The 17996-nt window shown below is 53.4% G+C and overlaps 1 protein-coding gene across 5 annotated transcripts in view; it reads right to left on the bottom strand.

Moving 5' to 3' along the window:
* Nucleotides 1–258: 258 nt before the first annotated feature.
* Nucleotides 259–17996, bottom strand: part of ITGB4 (integrin subunit beta 4) — a 30735-nt gene continuing 12997 nt past the window's right edge. For 3 of the 5 annotated variants that reach the window (XM_074921862.1, XM_074921863.1, XM_074921861.1), the window contains 24 exons: nucleotides 17509–17615; nucleotides 17149–17182; nucleotides 16494–16682; nucleotides 15862–15965; nucleotides 15357–15415; nucleotides 14724–14747; nucleotides 14410–14558; nucleotides 14150–14329; nucleotides 13431–13579; nucleotides 12879–13083; nucleotides 11789–11949; nucleotides 11255–11435; nucleotides 10897–11034; nucleotides 10165–10347; nucleotides 9830–9961; nucleotides 8606–8806; nucleotides 7513–7686; nucleotides 6849–7022; nucleotides 5745–5894; nucleotides 4879–5067; nucleotides 4446–4601; nucleotides 3831–3995; nucleotides 3297–3413; nucleotides 259–2680 (listed from right to left, as the gene is read on the bottom strand). In XM_074921862.1, coding sequence (XP_074777963.1) covers nucleotides 2538–2680; nucleotides 3297–3413; nucleotides 3831–3995; nucleotides 4446–4601; nucleotides 4879–5067; nucleotides 5745–5894; nucleotides 6849–7022; nucleotides 7513–7686; nucleotides 8606–8806; nucleotides 9830–9961; nucleotides 10165–10347; nucleotides 10897–11034; nucleotides 11255–11435; nucleotides 11789–11949; nucleotides 12879–13083; nucleotides 13431–13579; nucleotides 14150–14329; nucleotides 14410–14558; nucleotides 14724–14747; nucleotides 15357–15415; nucleotides 15862–15965; nucleotides 16494–16682; nucleotides 17149–17182; nucleotides 17509–17615 — 3464 coding nt within the window. In that variant the 3' untranslated portion in view covers nucleotides 259–2537. The remainder of the gene's footprint in view (nucleotides 2681–3296; nucleotides 3414–3830; nucleotides 3996–4445; nucleotides 4602–4878; nucleotides 5068–5744; nucleotides 5895–6848; nucleotides 7023–7512; nucleotides 7687–8605; nucleotides 8807–9829; nucleotides 9962–10164; nucleotides 10348–10896; nucleotides 11035–11254; nucleotides 11436–11788; nucleotides 11950–12878; nucleotides 13084–13430; nucleotides 13580–14149; nucleotides 14330–14409; nucleotides 14559–14723; nucleotides 14748–15356; nucleotides 15416–15861; nucleotides 15966–16493; nucleotides 16683–17148; nucleotides 17183–17508; nucleotides 17616–17996) is intronic. The other 2 variants (XM_074921865.1, XM_074921864.1) reach the window with 2 other exon arrangements.

The following is a 17996-nucleotide window of genomic DNA, read 5'->3' on the forward strand; positions in this document are numbered from 1 at the left end:
GGAGACTGGTCTAACTCCAGTTTGCACTGGGGTAATGAGCCATCACCAGGGACACGCGGTCCAGTAGTGCCTCTGGAGCTGCAGTTGCAGGAGGGGATGGCAGTGGAGGAGCAGCAGGCACTGATGCTTAGCAGAAACTCCTGCTTGGGTATCTGCTTCTGGCACAGGTCCTTCAGCTACTGCTGCAGGTGGAGGGTATTTGAGGGGGGGATGATTTTTTTTTTTTTTTTTTTTAAAGAAAAGGGAAGAGGCAGACTGTAGAGAAAAAAAACCCCAACATTTATTGAGTGCAACAGGAAGGCATCTGATCAAAAAGCAACTATCAGAGCAGGCTGCTGGATCCACCTCAGAAAGGCTGGAACAGCACCAGCCCTAATGACCAGATGAAAATTAAAAAGTGACGCTGTTCTAGTGCGAGGCAGGGCCTAGGTGCGTGTGGGGATGGCATGACGCCCTGGAGAGCAGCAGCTGAGGGGCTGTGCTCTTCTCTTGGATAACAGGATTGTCTGGTTAAAATTTAGGCAGTTTTAGCCTGGACCACAAAGCACAGGGAGAGGGTCGTGGAGTCCATGTGCAGGAGGAGACATGTCAGCTGGAGAGGAAACCCCAACCACACAGGTGTGAGGGGAACTGGGAGGCAGGCAGGTTAACACCACTGGTACTTGCACAGGAGAATTAAGTGCTTCTTGAAGGCACAGTAAAACCTACAGGGTTGGTGAAGTATCTTTTCACCCAAGTTCAAAACTGACCTAGATCTAGCTGCAGTCGTGGAGACTCCTGTGGGCTTTACTCACCCATATGCATCTTTGGCTCGAACATGTACTACGCATCCCACTCACATGAACAGCCCAGAGAAGAGAGGAAGCTCTTGGTGGTGTCAGTGCTGGAAAGTCTTCTTGTGAGTCCAAAGAAAAAAAAAAAAAACAACAACCCACAACAAAAAAGCCAAGGTCCAGTGTCAGATCAAATCAGGCAGGCAATGCTGCCAGGGAGACGAGGCAGCTGCTGCTTTGGTTGGAAGCCCTAATCCAGAACAGTGGCAGCTGCTGGGTCAGGCAGGATCCTTGCTTTCAGCAGGCTCCTTGCCTGCTCCCGTGCAGCTGAAGCATGCCAGGGAAACGCGCTGTTCAGCAGAACATGCAGCCCAATTGTTCTCGTTGGCAGAGGGCACTGAGACACCAGGCATCGTGCCCAGAGCCAGGAAATGAGGCCCAGCAAGGTCTCGGCTCAGCCCTGCACCCAGCACTGTGTGAGGACAGCTAAAGCCGAGAGTGAAGGAGGCTCAGAGACTTGCTCAGGATGATGAGAGCCTGCTGTTCCCAGGCCTGCTCTTCCCTTGTCTTTACTGAATGATCACAGGTCCCTTTATGGATGTTGCTGTTGGGCAAAAGGGCTTTTAAAAGATACCTAACATCTGCCCCAAAATCTCATGCTGTCCAGATCAGCCATGTAAGAAATTCCAGGCACTGGTCCCATCTCCAGGCATCACTGCTTGGGCCATGCCCAGCCCTCCTGCGCGTGTGCTGCAGCTGGAGGGTGCTTGGCTGGTGGATGCTGTGCAGCGAGGGGCTCCGGCCACTTCCAGCCTTCTGCTGGGCTCTCCGGTGCTGGAGGATATAAGGCCCAAGGCAGAACCCACCAGCTCATCAACAGGCTTGCCACAGGGTTTATAGTGATCTTTGGATCAAGCCCTTAACTAATTTCTTCCAGTTATTCATGTTTCTCATTAGCCACAGTCCCAGCGTAGCCTCTGCATTCAGCTTAGATCTCATCCACCTCCTTTTTTTTAATAAAATAATAAAATACATTTATATATATTTATATATATATGACGAAAACTGTACAGTATTGTATGCAAAAAAAATGCATCAGAAGCCATCATGAGTAACGCTATACAAATGAGAGGCTATACTTTGCTATCGTGGTACCAAATGTTAGCAGCGAAAGATAGACACAAATAGGTGCAGTAAGAAAGCATAGGTTACCCCCGACCCCCACCTTGGAGCTCTCATAAAAAAACCCAAAGAGAACAAACCAACCATCTCCAGTGGACAGGCAAGTTGCCAGAGATCCTGGAGCAAAGGTGGAAACAGTGACCCTCTATAAATCAGAATGTTGCCAGCAGGGATCCTCTCAAAACTGAGGATGTGAGAATAAATCATTCTGTTCCATGTATCTGGGGAGGCTGGAGCCATCGAGACACCCGAATTTTGGCAGGTGTATTTGGATGGATGGGCACGGAAGAATGGGGTTGGAGTGAGCGGTGATTGTTCATGGAAGACATCCCTGTGGACTCTGCAGCACTGAGTCTCTGCAGAGCAGGACAGGGTGAACAAGCCCTGAAGGATGAGCACACACCTGATGACCCAACCACGCCAGAGCTTTGAGTGCGCTGGGCTTCAAAGAAGAGGTCCAGAACTTGACGTGCAATGGAGGGTCTTGGCCCATAGGAGGAGCTGCCCAGACACCGTAGCAGCATCTGGATGAAGCACCCTTGGAGCATTCCACAAAGCCTGGCCATCTGAACACAAATTGGCTCAGGCCTCGTAGAACTGCCTCTCCATCTGTTTGGTGAGGGTCCCACTGGACATCACGGTCCGGCTCACAAACTCTTTGGTGACCTGTTTGGTGAGGGTGCTGCTGGCGCTCTCCACTCGCTGGGTTGTCATCAGCATGCCGTCTGCAACGAGAAGCTCAGAGGTCAGGACACCGTGCTGGGTACGGGGTCACAGGGAATAGGATTGGCTCTACCTGATGATTCCTGGTAGAGGTTTCTCCTTAAATACCACTTTCACTTCTGGAAAACCTCTCCAGATCCCGTGATTCAGTACTTTGCTATGTCAGTCAATAAGATGGTTGTCCTAACAGCTCCCAAACTCTCCATGGTGCAGCGTGAACCCATGAGTCCGTGAACTCAAGTGGGACAACTACACTGATGTAATTAAAGACAGTGGTCACACTTTTCTTTTCCTGCTCTGAAGAGATCTAACCTTGCAGTAAGAGCTATGCATGGTCCTTAGTGATAGTCCTGGAGCACTTTGAAAACTCAGCATTCCCTCTGACTGGGATGCACATGAGGAAACAACTGCAACTACCTTCAGGGCAGAGCAGGGACATGGTGTAGGAAAGGGTCTGGTCCTCTTTATCCATCCATCCATCCATCCATCCATTCAGACAACCTGATGGACCCTCCCTCCCTGCCTTTGACACTTGAGAAAAAAGCACCCTCAGACCTTTGGACAAGCAGAGTTCTCCTTTGCTTTCCAAGGGTTTCAAAGCAGACAGTGAGCCCGTACCTGTGAAGTGGGGATCCAGAGAGGAATGACTGATACTGGTTTTGGTGGTGTATTCGGTGGGGAAGTTGTACACTTCTTCTCTCATGTACTGCTGTCCTCCAAACTGGGAGAAAGTGCCTGGGGAGAAGGAAAAGGGACAAATCAGCCAGGAAACGACAAGGAGCTTCAAACCCCTCACTGCACCAACAGTCAGCTCAGGAGCTTTCTCAGAGCCAGGTTTAGGAGGAACTGGGAGGACTGGGAAGGTTTTACACCCGTGCAGTGTAAGAAACTGCCTCTAGGTATGTGTATAACTGGGCATAAGACAGAAGTTTTGTAATAAATTAAACACTGACATGTTCTCACGATCCTCCCACATTCAGTGGGACTGGGACAGTGATTACAAGGCACAGCATTGTCCTCACAAGACAATGTCTCCATGTCTTTCATGGAAAATGGAGTCACCAGCAGAGCTGGAAAGGGACTCCAGGGGTTGTGTTCCCTGCTCTGAAAGGTTTCTTATCTTTGCACCTCCACAAAGACATGGTACGGTACCTCCATCCTGAGATTCAATGGTGATGATGCCTTCTCTCTCTGGTCCAAAGCCTTGGGTGGTCTTGGCTTGCACTTTGAACTTATACGGGACATTCTCACTCAGGTGGGGCACAGTCAGGGTAGTTTCTGGATTGTCTCCTTCGACATAGATATTCCTGGGCTCCCCTAATCCACACAGACATATCGGTGGTCAAGACAGGCAGGAGTGACAGTCCCTCCAAACACACTCCCCCCAACTCTGGCTGCTGTCTTGGCTTTCCCTAAGCTTTATGCCACACACACACCCCGTATGATCACACCCAGTTCTACTAAGGGTTAAGACAATCCTATTTTAGTATGGTGGTGATCCTCAACAAACAACCTCCACTGGGTTTGGATTGTAATAAGCTACAGGTCCTTCCTCTTCCCACCACATCTGTTGCACCAGACCATGCAGTGACACAAAGCATCAGGGTCCAGCAGCTTCCAGGCCTGGGATCAGCCTCATGTCCCCACTTTATCTGCACTGATTAAGCAGACAACTTTGTTTCTGGTCCCGTCAAAACTGCAGCTGCCTTTGGCGGAGGTATCTTGGCTCTACACAGGGAACTGGGCTTCCACAGCCTGATACTGTACCTCCTCCATGCAGCATCTCACAGGTGACCATGTAGCCCAAGATGGACCCATTGGGCTTGCGGGGTCTTTCCCAGCTGAGCTGCAGTGAGTCAGGGCTGAGGGCAGTGAAAACCAGTGGTCCAGGAGCACTGGGTGTGCTCAGTGTGAAGGGTGAACCTGCAGTGACACGAGTGAGAGGTCAGTGTCACAGAAGGTGGCGAGGAGGAGCCTGGGAGGGAGCCGCACACAGCATTTACGAAGTGAGTTGGAAGGTCTTGGCTATCTAGAAAGCTAATGGAAGGTAAGTGCATGGGGAGGAAGGTCCTTTTTCTAAATGAAAGGAAGGAAAGTAGAGCTCAGGATGTGGTAAGAGGAGAGGAAACAGCAAGGCCAGCACTGCAGACAGCAGCAGGGACATCAGTGCCACCCTTCCTCTGTTCCTCATCCACCTCACCTGGTACAGGGCTGAGCGGGCTCTGTGGGTCCACCTGGGACTCTATGGTGATGACTCCTTCCCTTTCGGGGCCCCAGCCTTCCTCACTCTGCGCCTTCACCTTGAAGATGTAGGAGTGGTTGGGCAGCAGGTCCTCTACCACCACCGAGTTCTGGCTGGGATTGGGGATGGTGAGTCGGTGCACCTCTCCTGGGATGTACATGGAAGCAGGATATCAGCACCATGTTGCAGGCACAAAGACAGAGCCATGGCTTTCACCTAAACTATCTCAAATAAACTGCCTGGAAAAGTCATCCAGGGCCCCTCCCCAGCCACCTCCATCACACCTTGCCACCAACAACTGATAGTGCAGGATGAGATGTTCCAAAAAAGGCCTGGGACAAACAACAGCTTCTTGATAACTCAAGGATTTTCAGCCAGAGAGAATTACATTTTCATGAACACTGCCCCAAGTTTCATGTAAAAATAAGAGATTTTCATTCCAATCCTTCCAAGTCCAATGTGATAAAAACTGCTTCAACTAAGATGTTGGCTCTAGTGGAGAATAAGTCCAAGGTCTTTTGGAAGAGGGGTGACTCCACAAGCAACTCAAGGAATTGTCCCCCCCAGTAGAAATGGGGAATGAGAGCTGTGGTGTAGCTGAGACATTTCCTTAATGCTACACATAAAGCAGAGTTGGGACCAGTTCCTGAATCCCGGAATGGTTGAGGTTGGAAGGGACCTCTGGAGGGCATCTGGTTCAACACCTCTGCTCAAGCTGGGTCACCCAGAGGCAGTCGCCCAGCAGAAGACCCAGACCAGACTTTCCATCACCAGAAACTCCCACCACCAACTGCCTGGTGGGCACCGGCCGCCTGCTCACTGACCTCCATTGAGGAGCTGGTACTGCACGCTGTAGCCCTGCACCTCCTTCTCGCAGTGTGGTTCCTGCCAGCTCACCTTCAGGGAGGTGGGTCCCAGGGCGGAGAACACCAGGCGTGTGGGGGTGTCAGGGACGCCCAGCGGCAGCCTGGAGTCTGAGGCAAAAAAGGAACATGAGGGTGGAGATTTGGGGGCTGGGGGCTAAGCTGGCCGGGGGAAGAGGAGGGAGTGGCACGCGCAAGCGTGGGATGGTCCTGATGGTCCGGGGAGAACGTGGCGAGATGTCACCTCTGCAAGCTGGTCCATCATGAGGGGGGACTGGCTGGCTCTGCACACCTACTGTGACATCCCATGGCCTTGGGGTGCCAACCTTGGGTGGGACAAGTCAAGGTAAACTTTATGGCCCTGTGGTAGAGAGACTGGCGCAGGGGCCCGGGTGCTGTGTGTGCCCCTCCTCTCTCAGCCTGAAGCACCCTATTCAGTCTGTCAGAAGCTTCACAAACATCTTCAGATGTAGCTCAGTTAAGACCAGCCCTAGTCTATAACTAGAGCAGCCTGACACCTCCAGAGGCTGTTCAAGGGGATGGGGGCAGCTGGGATCAGGACTGGGTGGTCTGGCTCGCCCCCAGCTCAGCCCACTGGGACAGCAAGGCTCGTGGCGAGCACAGCAGCCTCCCAGGTGACACTCAGGGATGGAAGCCCCTCACTAACATGGGCTTTGGCCGAGGAGCTTGCAGAGGGACATCTCGCATGGAGCACACACGCTCTCCCCAAAGGTCCTCCAAAGGCCTGTGGGGTAAGACAGAACAAGAAGCTTGTTAGGAATGAAGAGGATGAGGACAATGAGCTGATCAGCTCGTTAGAGCACAGTGGCGGTGGTGGTGAGTGTTAATCAGCCCAGGTGGGTCAAAACACAGCTGAAGTTCCCTGTAAATGGAAAGGTGGTGTGATGGAGGCACAGGCTGGGTCAGGAGGAAGATCAGTGCAGCACACAACAAGCCATGGAGAGAGGGTTTGGGTCAAGCAGTAGATGGCAACAGCTCATGGACGGCTGGTGACTTGGCTGTTATGGGATGCATGGCTCGAGGAGACACTGGACAAAGCTGTACCTATGTACTTGCAAATCCCTGCGGACCCATCAGTCATGATTATAGAGTCCCGAAAGCCAGTGCTGGGGTAGTAACCCTTCACCTTTGCCCTGCTCCTGAAACCCACATCCCGGGGCCGTGGGACTGTCCTCCCAGCATCTTCATGGATGGGAGGGAGGAGTCTCCCCGGGTAATCTACAGCAGCAGTACAAGAGAAAGAGAGAAAAACACCATTGGAGACTTCAGAGGGGGTTCAGCCCAGGTGCTGGCTCCTGCAGAGATGGCTTTTTAAGGCTCAGATTTGAAGAGCTTTTAACAACCTTCTATCAGCGCCAGCTGATGTACACGTGTGGCGCTGAAAGGCAACCATGCTGCTAGACAGAGTAAAAAGAAGAGATGTGTTCTTCCTGGAGTGCTTTATGGTGTGAGGATAAAGATGTAGGTCCTTTTCCTGACCACTCTGTACGTGAGGGATGAGAACCCTTTCCAAACTGGTCTGGGAGCAGGGTGGCCTTAGCAAAGCACCTACACATCAGTGGTGAGGACATGACCTTCCAGATCTCTGGTTCATAGGCCCCCTTAGCTATGAACACAGTCCTCACCCCAACAGGACCTTCAGGACCTGGGTCTGAAGACAGTCATGGAGGTGGAAGCGAAGGGGAGGTCCCATCACCACAGTACTCACCATGCCCCATCAGCATTGTGGAATAGTCTCTTGTCAGCGAGGAGCTCCCCATCACCCTGTGCTCCTGCTGCACATGTGGGCTCAGCTGGTGGTAGCTGGTGTTCGTTGTCCTGGTCAGTGTGCCACTGCCACTGCCAGGGAAGGAGAAGTCCACCCGACCATTCAGCAGGTGCTCTGTGAAAGAAGGCACACCGTGAGGAACATGGCTGTGGACAGGGCTGCTGCCCCAGTTTCCATGGGGAGGAAGCAGGATGCATCATGGTGCACCCTGCCTTGGCTGCATCCCGGCTTCAGCCACTCTGGAAGGTTGTGTTGGAGCACTACATCTAGAACAAGCCACAGCCACTCAACGTGATGACATGGAAACAAACAGGTAAACGGAGACTTTGCCCTACACCCAGCACCAGAGACACCCATGGTGCCCAAGGTAACTCCAGACCTCGGCCTCGCTGGGGCACTGCCTTGTGGTTCTCGCCATGTTCTCTCACATCTCTCCTTAGACACAAGCACAGGTTTATAATTTCAGATTAAAAAAAAAAGAAGGCAGAAGAGGGAAAACAGCCCTTTATGGAGGCGGTTACTCCAGATCTCACCCTGGATCCCATGTCAGCTGGATCTGAAAAGCAAACTCTGCTCCATTGTTCTGGTCCTTGACAAACCCCCATTCCTCCCCAGCAGGCCAGGAGAGATCAGCTACCCACAACAGAGTGATTTCTGTTTAACAGTCCAGCACATCTGCCCCAGAAGCTCAGGGCACTAAATTAAGGTGAGGAACTGCCCTTGGAGATGGCACTTAGCAGGTATCATCCGAGTCTGCTCCTGCCTCGAAGGTCCAGCCTTTTGTAGAAGCAACTTGCTAGCAGGCTCCCAAGTCCATGCCGAGATGGGGGTTACCTTGACACTCTTGTGAGCAGACACACCAGGACAAGGTTTTGAAGCAGACTACAGCATGTGAACAGTGAATCACGCCAACACGAGGATGGGCACACAGGGGGAGGAAGGGGACACGTGCTGGGGCAGACCCCAGCTGCTGGCCCCTCGGCTGAGCAGGACGAGACAGGACACTCAGTGCCATAATGAAGCCGTCCTTCACCTGCTTGGGGCCGGGGCGTCCCGCTCCTCCTCAGGCTGCCAGTAGCCACGTCGCTGTCCTCCTCGTGGAGGAGACCCTCAGTGTCCGAGGAGAAGCGGCTGCTGCCAGAGAGGCGGGGAATGGTTTCAGGTGGGAGCCTCCAGGTGATGCGACGAAGATCCAAGTCTTCTCCCAGCAACTGCACATATTTCCACCTGGAGCCTTTTGGGACAACGCAAGCACTGGTGTTGGCATGGTCTGCAGGGGACAGAGTGGGCTACCCACCACCTTCGTGCTGCTTGCTGGAGAGGGGAAGGGGCGGGTGCCACTGGGAATGACACCCGTTCACAGCCCGTCTCGCCAAGTGTTGGCTGATGAGTTCAGGTGGTGCAACCATCGTGTGACTGGTAGATGGAGAATAGTAGGAACATGACATGCGTGGGGTTCCTCAACCTCAGGGCTGTTTTCCAGCCCTGTGTCCATCACAACAAAGGGCGAGAGTTAAAGTCCCACCACATGCCTGTTACTGTCACGAAGAGTGTGCAACAATTGTGCTCTGCTCAGGAGAGGTTTCCTCACTCCTTGGTGTGTGCTCAGGATGGTCGGACTCTTGGTGTTCCCATTACTTTGCTCTCTGAAAGGACCAAGGACTCACTCCTGGATCCTAGGCCCTGGAGAACCAACTCCAGGGAATACCTTCCAGATCCTACTGACAAGCCTCATTGTTTTCATTTTATGGCTCATCTTCCCCTTGTTGTCCAGCTCAAGACAAGGGAGCCAGCCTCATTCAGAGAGTGAAGTGATGGAGGAAGAGAGGACAGTGCCTTCCCAGCACTTGGCGAGTTCCCTGCTGTTGGCTTGGACAAGACCCTAAGCATCCAAGGGACTCAGAGGCCTGTGCCTTGCCAGTGCTTGTTTGCTGACAGTAACTCTCGTGGTCCAGACAAATAGCAACAGGAAGGGAAGATGAGCAGAGCACACCACGAAAAGCTTCTCTGCCACCCCACACTGGGATTTCTCTTTGCCTCATGGCTAAGACGAGGAGGCACGGGTGACATTGTGACTAGCCAAGCGTTCCCATGGATGCAGCTACTGTGCTTTGGAAAGGCTCATCTCCGCCATCTCTGTGATTTGGATCTCCCCATCTCCGTGTGGAGGAAAAGAGCAGTGAAGCTCATTGCTGAAGGCTGTTGTTAAGGAAAACGAATGTTAAAAATTACTTTTGCAAAACTCAGAGCATCATACCTGAATCATCAGAGACACTGGGACGCTTGCTGCCAGCTGGAGAGCGAAGCACATCTGCGCTATACATCAGGTAGCTGTCATAGTCCTCACCTCCCTCTGCATCAATGATGGGGACGTCAGGGATGATGGGGACTGGAGGAGAGGTGGAAAGTGCCATTAGACAAGCAGCTCAAAACCACAGAGGCCTTCCGTGCTCAGACCAGCCTTCAGCATTCACCAGGGTGGCTGGTGCAGCAGAGCAAACAGGATGTGGAGAAGCAGCTGGGGTGATGGGGAGCACCCCCCAGCACTGCTTCTGCCCCCCCACTCCCCACCCAGGCAGGGAGGTAACTCACTGGACATCGGGCGCTTGGGCTGCGTAGCAAGGTTGATGGTGGCTTGTCTCTCAGGTCCCCAGCCAGCACCATTTCTGGCCTTCACCATGTAGCGATAGGGCTGGGACTCCCGCAGGTTTTCTATCAGCACCATGCGCTTCTTTGGGTCTTCAACCATCACCTTCTTCAGTGGGCCAATGGGTGCTGCAAATGTGGGTACACCTATCACCTATGAGGTCACGAGACACAGAGTACCCCACAGCCCCCTGCTCATGGCCAACAGGCTCTCTCTGGTGTCAGGACACAGCCTGGCTCTGGGACAAGCTGCAGCAGCTATTTGAGCTGCTCACGACCGGCATGACATTGTCCTGGGGAAATTCCCAAACTGAATGCTGAAGTCAGCCTAAAGCAGAATTCTCCTCTTGCTTGCGTGTCACCAAACAGCATCTTCCTGGCACCCTAGTCCTAGATCTAGAACTATGAACTAAATTTCTAAGATTAAATCCAACAAAAAACACTATGGAAGTGGATGGGAGCTGAGAGTGCTCTGGGATTTGCGGGATTAAATCCTGAGTGGTGATTTTTCTGTACTCCTTCCGTCAAGAAGCGACCTCTCCAGATCCAAGTTTTCACAAGAAACATGCTTGGAGCCATTCTGGTTCTGCTGCTGCTTGGGACCAACCCAGCCTATGCAAAGTGTACTCCAGCCCTGCAGCCTGTCTGGGCTGACTCAGTCAGAAAATGAGCTCTTACCATTTTCCTCGTTGACGAGTCCATAACTGACTTCGTAAGCCGTGATCTCCCCATTGGTTTCTGCAGGCTCAGCCCAGCTCAGCTGTGTCACGGTGGAAGACACGACATTGAAGGCCAAGCGTCCAGGCTCGCTGGGGACTGGGAAGGCAAGGGCAAAGAGTCCAGGTTACCACAGGTCAGGAGTCAGCACACACAGACACCCAGAGCTCCCCGGATCATGGCTGGGTCACAGTGGGGGCTGCTCAGTGCCCGTCCCTAAGACTGTCAGAAGCTCCGTGCTGGAGCCTCGACCCTTTGCTGGATGCACAGCCATCAACTTGCTGCCACGTGGTGGGAAGCAAAGAGTAGAGTCACTCACCAGCCTCAAGCGTGCGGCAGTGGATGATGTCAGAATAAGCCCCTTCACCCATGGCGTTGTAGGCACAGACTTGCATCTCGTAGTCACAGAATGGGTAGAGGTTACTCAGTTCTGCTGATGGTGCTTTGACATCGATGAGATGGGCATCAGACTCACGGTCCCCTTGGATCCAGTATTTCACCTGCCAAAGCAAGAGCAAGCCATGATTCCTTCAGATCCTCACCATAATGGGTGAGAAATTCCCCATCTTGTATTAGATTTGCCCTGGGAAAGCCAGGGTGTTGTGCCATTCCTCTGAAATAGGCGGCCAGGAGAGTCTGGGCATTTCATGGTAAGTGATGGAAAGGGAGATGAACCCACCAGGAATCCTTCCTGCAAATCCCACAGCCACCCAGCAGTGGTTCCTCCAGAAGAGGTGAGCTTGCTCCCTCCTTTGGGCATCTTCTCCCCATCCCTTTGGCACAAATGACTGTGTGTGTGAAACACCTGCAGGATGGGACCCACACCTTTCCCCAGGATCCACTCACCCCTTACCTTGTACCCCAGAGGTTTTCCTGGTGGAGGAAACCAGCTGAAGCGGATTTCCTTGGAGCTGAGAGCGTGGGCATTGGGATTAAGTGGAGCACTCAGGCGGCCTTTGGGGGACTGGGAGACCTGGCCCAGGCCAGTCATCGAGGGGACACCATCCACCACCTCTGCAAACACCAAGAAGAAAGATCACATCAGTGTTAGACCCCTGCATGGAAGGAAAAGAAGGAAGTGTGCCTCTCCAGCACCGCCCTGCCATCCTGAGTGAGCTCTCAAAGCATTTCTGAGGGGCACATACCCATTGTAGGGAAGGGAATCTGAGGCACTTGGTGATGACATCCCCCAAAGACACAGAGCAACCTGGCATGAGAGTGGGCTCAGACCCCCCAAGTCCTGCACCTCTTGCTGCTTCTCACAGGCTTCCCAGGTAGTAAGAAATTAAGAGACCACCTTCTTGCCTCTGAAAATATTTAGCTCTGTCTGAATGTATTTCATAATGCTTCAACATCTTGATCAGTTGCTCTGTGCAACCATGAGAGAAGACGGAGACAGGCAAAGCCTTCAAGCCGCCCAGTTGCTTCTCCTGGAAATCCACCAAGTCCAGCTGAGAGCTCTCTGGAGCCTCTCCAGCACCAGTGCCTGCCTCTGAAGCTGTTCTTGTTGGTCCCAGTGACAAGGAACTTTCTTGTACCCCCAGTATTCATGACTGTGATAAATACCTTTATGTTATTGACCCACTTGATGACAACCCTTACGGTTTTGCTTGTCCAGCCACAGGAGCCACCAAGCACAGCTCATGGCAAGTCCCACCTCTCCTCAAGCTTTTTATTCCAATCCCCAAGGAAAAGGAACGAAGAATCCACTCTATTTTTGTGAGGTAGATTATCCACCTTCTTCCCACCGACTGTCTATACCCACTAATGCCTCTAGAGGGAGGCCCAGAACTACCAGTAGGAGCTGGAGGAACCTCCTCATGGCCGCTCTTTGCCGAGAAGCAGGGCTAGAACTCTGTACACAGGCTCGGGGTGGGCTGGTCCGGTGTGGGGGTCCCACACCCCCTGCTGCCATTCCTCACTGCTTGGCTGCCAGCCCCTACCTGGGTCGGCGATGGTCACCGTGGTTTGAGGGTATCGGCCGATCTTGGCGCCATGCTTGGGATGGAGGAGGTCGATGGCGAACTGCTTGAGCTGGTAGTTGTGTAGAAGGGTGTCTATTTCAGTCAGCTCCAGCAAGGGGACCTGCACCTCCTTTCGGGTCTCCCCGGGCTGGAAGACCAGATCACCCTCTGTGAAGATATAGTCCTGGAGGAGAGGGAAGAGGTGTGTGATTACAGCCCACAGCATCCATGAGAAGGCTCTCAGAGAGCTTCCCCTCCTCTTCCAGTGAATCCCTACTTGCCTCCCAGTGCCCACAGCTCAGGGGGCAGCTGGTACCCTCTGCCTCAGGTACAGGCATCCTCTCAGGTCCCCGAGGCACAGGGAGATGGAGAGGAATGTCTGTGCTTGTGCTAACCTCAAGCCTTGGGTCACCCCTCTCTCAGCTGCATCCCCTTTGAACCTGATCGACTGCTCTTCTGCAGCCCCAGGGTTGGTTCCTTCCCATCCCTCTGTGCCCACTTGTTCCTGCCTGCCAAGGCCGTCACCCTTACCCTGCCATTCTTGGCAGTGAGATCCCGGGTCCTGTAGGTGACTTGGGACTTCCCGTTGTCTATGATCTCCCGGAGGACAGGGATCTTGGCCAGCTTGTCAAAGCGACTGTGGGAATATGCTGGCTGCAAGAAGGTGATGAGGCTGCTGGCTGGAAGGGGCAGGAGAGAAGGAATGTGTAGAGCAAATACATGAAGAATGACATTGCAAACACGCAGGTGTCCTCCCTGAACAGAGTTCCTATCACCCATAGGTGTGAACTGTCTATGAAATATTACTGCGTGGGCTGGAGACTTCACCAGTCCTGACTCATACTCCCTGCTCAAAACAACCAGATGGGAAGCAGAGGCAAACTGCTGGGGACATTCACCTGCCCCAAGCACAACCTAACAGCAAAGGGGTTTTACTTTACTCCAGCAAACTATGAACTGCAGCAGCAGAGGCATATGATCAACCCTGGACCTGCCATGGAACTGGTAGCATCTAAAGTTGTGATGGTCAAATGCTTGGGTCTCTGTCACCAGGGATGATAACCCTTCTTTAAAAGATGCTCTAGTTTAGACCCAGGTGACTTAAGATAGGAGTCATCAAGCAAGTCTTGTGGTCTGGGGGAGCTCAGAAACACAGGCTGTGTCTTCCTTAGAAACCACATGAGTTCACCTGGACATGGACACTCAAACACAAATGCCTGTCACCTCATGCCACGATTGCAGCCCTTCACCTTGTTCTTTGATGATGGTGATGTTGACAAGCTTGCGTCCAATCTCTGCGATGCCGGTGGGGACATCAATGGCCTCCACCTGCAACTGCTTCTCATCATCATCATCCTCCCTGATGAAGAGTGGGACACGGACATCCACCAGTTCCACAGCCTCTTGGAACTCCACCATCCCATGAGCATCTGGGGAAAAGGGCAGTGGTGAGGGGTGGGAAATGCCCTCCCTGCCCAGTCAGGAGGCAGTGCTGGGGTCTGCTCCCTACCTTGGTCTGAGGTCACAGTGTAATAACCTGGCGAAACCTTCAGGTCATTGAAAGCCTCGTGGGAAACGTGCTTTTCCATCACTTTGATGATCTCTGGCTTGGCTGAGCGAGGGGCGGTGAGCACTGTGTCCACAATGGTGTGGTCCTGCCTGTCACCGGTGGGAAGAGAACGCCGGGTAAGAGCTGAGGCCAGGATTGCTCATCTCACATAGCAGCTGGAGGGGCTAGTGAGTGCATGGGGCCTTCAGTCGCCCCACATGTGTGTGTACCAAGTGGGAGAAGCAGCACAATAGAGGGCTGCAATTTCCTCTTACCTTTTCCCAGAATTGGGCTGTAACCTGGGGAAAAAAACAAAATCCACATCAGAGTGACTAACGCGTTTGGGGAGACAAAGTTCTGCATGAATCACAGCCCTGTGCAGGTCTGAGCTGCAGCAGCTGCCCTGCGGGTGCCAACATATCCCATGGCCCCACCACAAGTTCCCTCCTGCTTGGCTGCTCCCTCCAGCCCTGGGTTTCCCAATGCAATGAAGAACATGCCCAGGGGGAGATCACATCTGGTCAGAGCTGTTGGGAAGGGATAACACTCCCTGCTCATCTCTGGCATCCCCAGACTCCTCTGTCCTGCACCAGGCACTTGTAACTTTGCACAGGGTGGAAACTTCTGAAGTCAGCAGGAATTTTCCCATTGAGCATCATGTGACCAGGATTTGTCCCTGTCTGTAGGAGTCTCGGGTCCAAAGGTAGATGCAGCTGAGATCACCTGCGCAGCTGGGTGGGCTCTGCTCTGCAGCCCCGGGTGGGTGAAACTTGTGCCGGGGATGCCTCACAGATCACGCTCCCTCCCAGCATCCTGGATTTCACACCCCAGCTCTCTGGTCCACACCCTCATCAGCAGGGCCCTGGGGAAACCCTGCCCTGCAGGAGGTCTCTCCCCCAGTGACTCACCTGAACTTGGTCTGTTGGAGCTTGTGGCAGCCAGGGATGTGCTTGAAAATGTCATTCAGCTGCAAGGAGAAAGAAGGACCTTCATAACATATCCCTTGCTGAACAGGGATGTGTTCAGCGAGCAGATGCTGCTGCCAGCAAACACAAGAGCCCTCTGGCCCCCCCGGTTTCTCCCTCCTCACCCCACCCTGCCACACCAGACAGAGAACACCACATGGTTTTTTCCCAGGACATAGCAAGAGGCTACAAACTGAAGCCACACAGGAGCTTCAGATCACGTACCCACCCCAAAGCAAACCTGAAATCTCATCAATGTAATGCTTTGATAATTCTCATAATTGTGATCTCAAAATTCCCTTTCTTTTTGAAAGAGAAAAAATTGCTTCTTCCTTCCAAGAGCCATCTAGGTTCACAGGGAAGGGGCACCCCCCTTCCACAGCATTGCAGACACCCCCTCACTGTCCCCCAGTCCCACCCCAAGCCCCCCTCACGCCCAGGCTCATACATTCTCCTCCACTTCCTTGCGCAGTTGCTCGCACTCCCGGGTGTCCGGCTTCACCAGGTTCTGTGTGAAAAGCCGGGTCAGCCTCAGAGACAGCCCATAGGGAACTGGAAAGATAAATTCTCAAGTCAAATTCCTTCCTTCTTGGTCAGAAATAACCCGTCCAAAAGCTGGAAGCATAGGGACACGAGTGATGCTCAGTATCCAGATCCTGTATCACTAGCACCCAAACCCCATAGCACCACCTCTGAGAACTGGAGGGCTACTTGGGAAGCTCTCTACCAGATCCAGCAAAGGAAACAGTGTCCAGTGGTGGCTCTGGGCGATGAAGCAGTGAAATCAAGGCTGGGTCACTGAGCTAATGAGACCAAGACACATGCAGGGTACATTCACCGCACGGCTAGGCAGTCAGGAGGTCTCCAAGGCTCCCACCTGTCCCGCTACAGGGCTGGACACAGGAATGTGCTGCTCAGCCTCCCCCAGGATGGAAGCAGATAAAGGAACAATCCCCTTTGCAATTGGCCATGGAGGTGACACCATGGCTGCTGGAGATGGATGCTACCACCAAGGGTTTGTGTCCTTTCCGGCACCCGCAGCATCTCCTCTGTGCCCTGTTCCCCAGATGTGGCACTCACTGAGATCTTTGGGGTTGGTGGCAGCGAGGGAGGTGAAGCCCTGCTTGTGAACATTGTTGTTGATCTTCCAGCGGACTGTGTCCCGGCCCTTGAGGGACCCGCTGCGGACCATGGGGGTGTCCAGGTGGTCGGAGGACATGAGGCTGTGGCGAAGCATGTAGTGGTCCTCCTTGAAGCCAACAGTGCGACCTGCAGAGCCAGGGGCAGAGTCAGAGTCTGGGCAGACTGGGACAACACCAGCCAACAACTTCCCAACACCAGAGACTTTGTTCTGGGGAATCATTAAGGCTTCCACCACACTAAGGGTGTTGGGATGTCAGGAGTGGAGTGGGGTGGAGATGGCAAGGGGTGTCCATGAGTGGGGACAGCACATCACACCAGCTAGGCATTACAAGGGGCACTGGTCAGGGGAGCGCCAGCAGCAAGATTCCCAGTAGGACACATGAGGGTGTGGGGCAGGGAGGGGCAGAGGAGCAGCAGCTCAAGGGCTCTTTGGCTCAGGCTCTCTGCTAGGAGCTTTTCCCCTGAGCCACCTCCCCAGCTCAGAGAGAAGGAGGAGGAGGAAGGATGCTTATCCCACCATGCCCCCACCTCCCAACCCAGGAAGGCAGAGAACCCCACAGATCCCTCTCCCCACACTTCAAAGGGCTGGTACCTCGTGCGCAGCAGGGAAGCAGGGCCAGGCAAGCCTAGAAAACAAATGGCCAAAGACACAATCACTTTGTGGCTAAAGGCAAAAATTTCCATGTCTCCAGCTGGGAGTATTCACATCAACAGGGATGGGTGGACAATGGATGGATGGGGCTCTGGAAGCTGATTTTAGCCATATATCCCTTCAGTGGGGGAAATCCCACAGCAACTCACGTTGACAACAGCAGAGGTGCTGGATATCACTGGGACCCAGCCACTGCCAATCCAGCTGTACTGAAGGCTGGATGGATTCTGGAAATTCATCACGTTTTTGGCCTTTATCTGATCCTCTCCCCAGGCTGGGGCAGCCAGCCGAGGCACTCACCTTGCAGCAGGCGCAGAACTTCCAGCAGAGCAGCAGCAACAGCCCCAGGAGCAGGATGAGGAAGATGAGCAGCGGGATGAGCCAGAGGAAGCTCCCCGGTGGGCACTCTGCAAGCGACAGCAACGTCACTCCTGGGCATCAGCCTCCTGCGTGGGGTGTGCAGGGAGGGAGTGGGAGGCAGGGACAGAGGGGAAAGGCTGGACCACAGCTCCGAGGGATGGAGCAGCCCAGTTAAGCTTGGGATCTTGTCTCTTGATGCTCACAACAAAAAGTGCTGCTCAGGGAGAACCAGCCCACCTCTCTGCTCACACCCAGCCATCCCAAGAGGCTGATCAGCACCTTGCACCAGTCCCTGCCTGTGCCAGCAGTAAAAAGGCACTGATCTCTAAAGGTGCTGGTCTGTGAGGATGCCACACTCCTTGCAGTTCATGTGACAGCCAATGTCACCCACCCCTGTCACCCAGGAAGGTGGGCAGGGAGGTACTGCC

Source organism: Athene noctua, chromosome 18 (genome assembly GCF_965140245.1).
Source record: "Athene noctua chromosome 18, bAthNoc1.hap1.1, whole genome shotgun sequence".
NCBI lineage: Eukaryota > Metazoa > Chordata > Aves > Strigiformes > Strigidae > Athene > Athene noctua.